The sequence below is a fragment of the Epinephelus fuscoguttatus genome, linkage group LG1 (assembly GCF_011397635.1).
Source record: "Epinephelus fuscoguttatus linkage group LG1, E.fuscoguttatus.final_Chr_v1".
NCBI lineage: Eukaryota > Metazoa > Chordata > Actinopteri > Perciformes > Serranidae > Epinephelus > Epinephelus fuscoguttatus.
Genome location: NC_064752.1, coordinates 46,852,510 through 46,860,829, shown reverse-complemented (window position 1 = coordinate 46,860,829; position 8,320 = coordinate 46,852,510). Strand labels below are relative to the sequence as shown.

Below are 8,320 nucleotides of genomic sequence, written 5' to 3'. Positions count from 1 at the left end.
AATGGCACTTAATGACAGCAGTCATAAGCGTTTATGACATGTACATAATGTTTATGACAAGTTTATGACAGTGTCATGTCATAGTTATGACACTGTCATGTCACCCTTATGTAGATACCTTCAAGTAAAGTGTTACCACTGAGGTCATGACTGGTAGCTGTGTGAACCAATCGGTGTGCCTGCTATCAGTGGCACTGCTCGCGAATGGTCAGACAGCTGTATGGGGTAGAATTTGATACAGGTATAGGTCACTGTCTGCACAGACTCTGGCTCCAAATAATGTCCCCAGAGCAAGATGGCAGCGGCTGTATCTGGGATAATTTTGATTAATTTTTGTACAATTGGGGTAAGTTGAGACGCACCATCCATCTTTACATACAGTCTATGGTCCCAAGAATCAGTCAGATTAGGTGATTATGGAGAAAATCTTGCTGTGACTTGGCCGACAGACATGACTGACTACGCTGGTTTGACATGCAGGATGTAATTGGATTTTTATCATTATTATTGTGGGTGTTCATGTTGCAGCTGATCTGTTTTTGTAGTAACGTAAAAAGTGCCATCAGATGGCAGGAGCTACATTTGAAGTGCCGCACGAAGACCGTGCAAGTCACTCAATCCTCCACAACAAGTTCCTGCAAATGTTTCACAATAAAAGGCTTTTAAGAAAATGAAGCAATTCTCTCCACTGAAACACTAAGGGGCTTTAAATTTTACACAGATACAGAAAGTGTTGAGTTTGAAATGTCGTTGTGATGCATTCAATTTAACAAGGCAAATGGGAGTACATTAAAAATAAAAATAGAAAAACACAGAGGGAATGAGAAATAAACGCCTGCATCTGATGCAGTCCGTTTGATTGAAGCTGGTACTCTCTGCAGTTGTGGTGAGTAAAGTTGCCACTAGTTGTGAATTCTTTATCCGCCTCCATTATGAACAATTAACATTCTTAGCTAGCTTGGTGCTAATGGCAGTACTCACAGGGTTGCTGAAGTGCCTCTATATTTCATTGTTTTCCTTTTTTACTCTGTCGTGGTGACATCCCCAGAGGAAATATTAAAAAGACTGGGGTGTTGTTGCCACACAGTTGTCCATGGCAGCAGATTGCTCTGTGTTCCTATCGGTCAAAACGATAGCTGTAACAAAGAGTAATGGAAGACCAAAAATAAAATAAAAAATCAAACATGCTAGACAGCATCGGCTGTCATCAACCACAACATACTAAACAGGATAAAACTATTTATTATCGTGCACAACACTCATTGTCGTTCATGATCCAAGCCGACACCGTCCATTTTGGGGATAAAAGACTGTTGGAGAAATGGGCTTTTGGTGCAATGGGATATTTTTTGGACTAATGTGGCTCTGAATTTTGGGCCATCAGAAAAATGAGACATGGTATAGTTAATGATTGGAAGGTCAGTACATGCCCCAAAATCTATTATGTTCCATACTGGTGCTAGAATGATACTTCAGTTCATGAGACAGTGTTCTGTGACAAAGAGGTCACATATAACTCATGCAGCTGTTCCAAATATCTTAAAGTTTTAAAGCTTCATTCATAATGGTGAGATTTGAATTCTAAATCAACATTCCAGTGCTGCACAGCAGATATACTATTTGTATATGTGGAGTGGGCCATCTCTCAAGGAGTCCGCCATGTCATTTCTACAGTAGCCCAGAATGGACAAACCAAACACTGGCTCTAGATAGGGCTCTTTGTGTTTTCATGTCAGCCAACATAATTCTCCTACATGCTTGGCCAACACATTCTAACTCTGACCTCATCACATATCGACGTTTGGTCATGGACTTTCCACGTTGAGATAAGATGTGCAAGGTATCCTGGGTGCATTGGTTGTTGACGTTCTGGTACATCATGTCAACTTCTGCCTGTTACAGGCATTGTCTGTTTTCAAAATACTCTTCTGTTTTCACAGGAAATGTACAGTTTGCATAAAGTATCTTTCAAAATAACAGTGTTGGTACAACACCGCAAACTGTGTTTTTTTAACTTCAACAACAAATGCACGTGGTTGTATTCACGAAAAAGAACACGGTTTGGCTTTACAATCACACGAGAAACGAACACTGGCCCTCTGGGTGAAAGTCACTGGTTGTTGTCCCACCTGAAAGGACAGCTTTTTTTTTGTCTGCCCAAACACTAGTTATTCGACTTCGGAGTGAGACTGGGGTTGCTTGGCACAATTTTCATTTGGCTGCATGCTGCAGACTTACCACTAGGTACCACTGAATCTTACACACTGGACCTTTAACGTGGCAGTCCAGCAGCAGTCTACCAATACTTTTTCATTTTCTTATTTTATTTTTTATTTTCTATTAGGGTGATCACATCATAAATAGAAGCTTCATCCGAAAACCTCAAAGAAGGTTTGTATGTTAAAATAAATAGATAAATAAATAGGTACAGACCTTTTATCTAGTTAAAGATTTATTCATTAGCACAACATACAATTAAACAAATGACATTTAAAAAGGAAAACAATGTGCAGGATGACAAAAAAGTCCCTTACCTCTCACTAGATCATTTTAAAGCACTATTTGTGCTTTCAAATGTATATTTAGGGTATGACACACATACAAACAACAAAAAAAACCCAACTAATAAAAGTGTTGTTGTTTTTCAACATGCTCTGTAGGACTTAAAAGATTTCATTTCAACCAAAAGAGAGAAAAGTTGCATAATTTAGGATCCATGAAAGCAGAAATAAATAATCTGGCATATTTCACTCTCTACATTGTATCTTGTATATACCATTTGAAAAACATCAATATAAACTGTAAGACTGTGAAGTCTCTGAAACACAGTAGTTGGTTAGGTGAAAAGATTTGAACAAATAAAAAAGAATAAGTAAACAAGACTAAGAAATACGTATGTGGTTCCTGTTTTCAGTACATTACAGTGCTACAGACACAGTTACTACTGTTAGTACTGAGATTTCATACAAGAGATGCATGATGGGATCTGAGCACAGATTCTTGTGTGTAAGTTAATAGTGACATAGTAAATTTGATGAAAATGCACACAACTCAATCCATAATCTGATTTACACACCAAGACAGTGCTCCCACAGGTTAACATTTCTATAAAGAGCTGGATGATGAAGATGAAATATCAAAGGTGGTGGTGGTGTTAGGAGTAAGGGGGTGTGTGTTTGGGGAAGCATAAATTGTGTTAGCTACTTCATTGAAAGACAATGGAGGACAAGATGTTGTGTGTAGTGTCACCCACGTGCTTCTGCACCACTATTGTCTGCTCTCCTTCCCTGGGAGAAGGGAGACGGAGGGGTGAAAAGAGGAGGAGGAGGTGGAGGATGTGGGAGGAGGTGGGTTAGTTGACTGCTCTGTGTGTATGTGCATGTGTGTGTGTGTGCAGGGAGAAGCACAGACGGCTCGTGGTAATTTGATGTGTGTCCCCGGGGATGTTTGATGGATTAATGCTAAGCAGCTCCCTCTTCCAAAGCACCACCTGATCTTTGGGGCTTGTGCCCCACATATAAAAGGCTGCAGTAGTGCTGAGCTCAGCTAGTCCAGCCATCTCTCTCTCTCTCTGCCTCTCTTTCTCCTTCGCCACTTTCTGTCTTCCTCTCCATCCTCCCTGTCCTCTGCTTTCTGTCTCTCTGCTGCTGCCTTTACTACATTCTCTCTTTCCTTCTGTCTTTAAATCTTGTCCACAATTTATTGTTAATCTTTTTTTCTCAATCCTCCACTGTTTGGCCTGTACAAGCAGGCCGCCTGGAAGCTCAGTACATTTCTGCTCTTTTCTTTTTTCTTTTTTTCATCATCAGCCTGTTCACATTTTTCTATGAGGCTCTAGCATTAGTTTTTTTTCTTAATCAGGGAAAGAAAATGCCACGTTCCTTTTTGGTGAAGCAGCCGAAGGTTCATGATTTCTCGTCTTCCAACTACTACCACCAGCACCAGCACCAGCAGCACTGGGACGACTCTTATACTGTGACACATGCCATCACAGAGTCTGCCACCAACTTGGCGGTGCGTTTGAGTGAAAATGGTGAGTTTCTCTTTAAGCTGTATGTTCAACTTTTAGTGTATTTGTGCAGCAGTAGCTATTGATTTCTTCATTTAAAGATGATCCACGTGGCCCTTCGCACTAAAATGGAGGAGAAAATGTGAAATAACAGAGGTTCATGCAGCATTGTTTATGTTGTTGTCTTCGCTACTTAATCACTCCTGGAACCCCCCCCCCCCCCCCCCTTAAAAAACCACGGGCATCGCTCACCCCCCTTCAGTATGCCTCAGGACTTTTGTTTTCTAACCTGGTGGATGCTAAATAGTATTCAGGTCACGCTGGCTCAATCTGCTTAATACTCAAACCAGATCACAAGGCAGCCTTTGGCTTTAATACTATTGTGTACATGAATGATGAGATATATGTGGACATGTGCATCAAGCAGAATCTGATGCAAGCCTTTGTCAGGTCCAACTAGAAAGGAGGGAAAAAAATACTCGGAGAAAGCAGATAGCCACATGGGACTGTGTTGTCCTTAGATGGTGCAGTTGCCCTTGAGTCTCTCATCATCCAACCCCCCCCCCACCCCTCGTTCATCTCTCCATCTCTCTCCATCTGATCCTGCAGGATGTTAGATAGCCACAGGGAGTAGGATTGCAGCAACACAATCCATATGTGGAGCAGAGAGAGGTGATGGAACAGGGTTTTTAGGAGATGGGTATTGACTGAGAAATAGAGAGTGATGCAGGTAATCCAATAAAGTGCAACATGAGCAGTACATTGGCAGACAGTAGATTTTCAGCCGTGGGATTTCTACAGAGGCTGGATATGAGAGCAACCCTGCAATACAAACAATATGGTGTGTCTGTGAGTGTGTGTGTCTGGCTTTTAGAAACATCCAAAGAAATGTGTGCTTTGAGCAGCTTCATCCCCCCCACCCCCTCTCCCCCCTCCACCAACAGCATCACAGATCTTGTGTTCGAGTTGAATCATTTGTCCCCCAGATTTAGGATGCCAGCTGTCTGCTTCCCTTTGTGCTCCCGTGTGTGTGTGTGTGTGTGTGTGTGTGTGTGTGTGTGGGTGTGGGTTGGGGGGCAGCGGGCTCAATATACCATTGACTGCTGTCAAGATCAGAGTCCCCCCACCCACCATACACACACACACCCTGCCCTCCCCTCCCTTCCTTCTTTGCCAAATCACAGTCCCCCACCTGTCACTCAATCTCCCCCCACCATCCTCATGAACACTCTCAAAAACGCCACAGATGGGGAATGATCTGATTAAAATGATTTAGTGATTGAGGGGATTTCACTGCTGAGATGCTCTGTTTTCACCCCCCCACACACACACACATACACACACTCCCCACACACACACACACACACACACACACACACAAAGATGCTGCTGCTGCGAGGCGGCGGCGACAGGTGGATCGATCAGGAGCCAAACTATTGCTCTGCTGACTGTTTTGTCAATGTCAGCACATTGTGTTTGACTCAGATTCAGCCACAATGTGCCTTTCACATTTTTTCTACTATGATAGCACTTGTTGGAGCCAGTGGAGGTATTGATTGGGGCAGAATTGTGCACCGAAGACTCATTAATTTTTCATTCCCAAAGCTTGCTGAACCTTGCACTTACAAATAGCTTCCTGTATAGGTTTCATATTGATTAGAGCTTTGGGTAAGAGGGCACTTTTCATCAGAGGTTATTGAGATCATGAAGATGTTCCATGTATCCCAGTAAAAAAATGTTTTCCATTTCTTTATTAATTGTCTTTTTCCTTTCCCAGGCTACATCCATGATTACATCATCCCCTCGGTGTTGCAGAACACAAAGGAGCCGGGTCATGAGCAGACTGGGCTCTCCTCTGTGCCCCTGTACTCCCCAGGTGGCAGTGGCGGGGAAGAGTTCTCTGACCATGACATGGAGCATCCAGACAGTCCCATCTCCAGTGGCACAGTTGAGTCAGACAGTAGTGGCCCTGAATTGGAGTCATGTGGCATAAATGCTTTCCTCATCTCCGACGGCCGTTCTCGCCGGAGGCCTAACCAGAGGTGTCCTCACAAGGGAGGCAGCCAATCGGACAGCAGCGAGGGTGTTGGCTCGGCAGACAGCAGCCCCACCAAGGGGAAATCCAAAGGGCGCCATATGTGCGGCGAGTGTGGAAAGTCTTACGCCACGTCCTCCAATCTGAGCAGACACAAGCAGACTCACCGCAGCCTGGACAGCCAGCAGGCAAGGAAGTGTCCCACCTGCCACAAAGTGTACGTGTCCATGCCAGCACTGGCCATGCACATGCTGACCCATGACCTGAAGCACGAGTGCACGGTCTGCGGCAAAGCCTTCAGTCGACCCTGGCTCCTGCAGGGCCACATGAGGTCCCACACTGGGGAGAAACCATTCGCCTGTGCCCATTGTGGAAAAGCCTTTGCTGACCGCTCCAACCTGCGCGCACACATGCAGACGCACTCAGCCTTCAAGCACTACTCCTGTAAACGCTGCCACAAAAGCTTCGCACTCAAGTCCTACCTGAACAAGCACTATGAGTCGGCCTGTTTCAAAGGGCACCAACCAGAGGATGACTTCAGCTCTGAGGACTGATTGGGAAATATTCCTCTTCTTCATTTCTATTTATACACTTTTTAATACAAGAAAATCTGAGAAAAGCTTGCCACTTCCCAGGCTTGTCTAATGCATGCATCATAATCCTGCCTTTTGATATAAGCAATAACCTCACTTGAAATTATTCAGGAATTATGTATGAAATTCATAAAAATCTCAGTGTTTATCACAAATATAAAATATTTTATATTGTTTTTTATAAATTGAATTGCAATAATTTACATGCCAGTATTATTTTATATGTCAACTAGCTCTTAATTTACCTCAAACATATCTTATTTGTTAAAAAATGTATTTGTGTAATTATTAATTTATTTAACTATTTATTTGCCAGTTCTGAAGATTATTTATTTATTATTGGTTGATGTATTTTTGAATTTAACGTAACCTAATTTGAAGCCATGTATTGGATTTGTTGTAAACAAAAGCCAAAATATATTCTGACACTCTATATTTGTCTGTCTGATCAATTTGGTGATGACAATAAAACAGATGAAAATAAATCATTACTAAAACTCCAGCCCTCATGCCTGAATACAAGATGAAACACACCTATATTTGAACACACTGAACTGAAATACTCAACCAGTTGTGTCAGCCTTACTTCTAGCTGTTATTTTTCTGCACATAGTGTAACACCCAAAATGTCTTCACAAAGGCAGGCTGTTTTCATGCATTGTATACCTACAAAAAGTAATAAACCAAAATTATAGAAAGACTGCAATCGTGACCAGTGCTAGAGTAAAGACGATGGTAGCATAGAGAGCTAAAGACCCTGTGAGAAGGCAGGCTGAGGTGGTGGAATGGTCAAACAAACACAGGATTTTTTTTTTTTTTTTTGCAGGTGACTGGTGTCTGTGTTTTGTGTGAGACCAAGTGAACTTTGAGTTACTTTAAGGAAGGTCATTATTACCATGTTTCTTTTCTTAAACCAAACGTGAACCTGTAACTTAACTTTCCCAAACCTAATCTACGTATGTAATTTTACATTGAGAGAGGTTTCTTTTCACGATTCTTTTCTAACCCTAACCCAGGGGTCAACAACCTTTGCTATCAAAAGAGTCATTTTTGGCAAAAAAGAAAAAAAAAATCTGTCTGGAGCTGCAAAACATATTTGAACCTCATAATAAAGGTAAAACAGCCTTTTAAGTTGAATTTAGCGATTCATCAGCATTATTAATAAATCTAAATTAGCATTCAATAAACACTTTAGCACAAGGTGGCCAACAAACAAAGGTAAAAGCAAACAAATGTGTACACACACTATTAAATCTCTGCTATGGAATCCAAAGCTAGCCTAGCTAGGAATAGTCAAGACTACCTTAGCCATCGCTAGTGATGTTTTTAGAGGAAAAGGTGCCAGGCCAGACACAGGATGCACATTTTAGTTAAAAATATTAAAACATTTTTCAAATTGGATTTTTGTACGGATTTTTACAGTTGGGCCTTCAACAATAAAGGAAAATTAAATGGTAAAAAATTAAGGGTTTTTCATTTCCATATAATATTCTGTCAAAGCCACAGGGAGCCACTTGCAAGGCTTAAAGAGTGGGTCTGGGGCCACAGGCCTCCAACCTCTGACCTCACCTATGTAACTTTACTTGCCTAAGCCTAACCTACATATCTTTATGTTAAGTATGTAACTTTAAGTTAAGTAGGCCTATGTAACGTGACGATGCCATTCATGGGCTTTGATTCGTT

General features: G+C 41.9%; 1 protein-coding gene across 1 annotated transcript; it reads left to right on the top strand.

Annotated features, from left to right (window-relative positions):
- Window positions 1-3,824: 3,824 nt before the first annotated feature.
- LOC125885854 (transcriptional repressor scratch 2-like) lies at window positions 3,825-6,598 on the top strand. Its single transcript, XM_049571659.1, has 2 exons — window positions 3,825-4,033; window positions 5,787-6,598. The coding sequence occupies exons 1-2, from the start codon at window positions 3,871-3,873 to the stop codon at window positions 6,596-6,598; spliced, it is 975 nt and encodes a 324-aa protein (XP_049427616.1). The 5' UTR covers window positions 3,825-3,870.
- The last annotated feature ends 1,722 nt before the right edge of the window (window positions 6,599-8,320 follow it).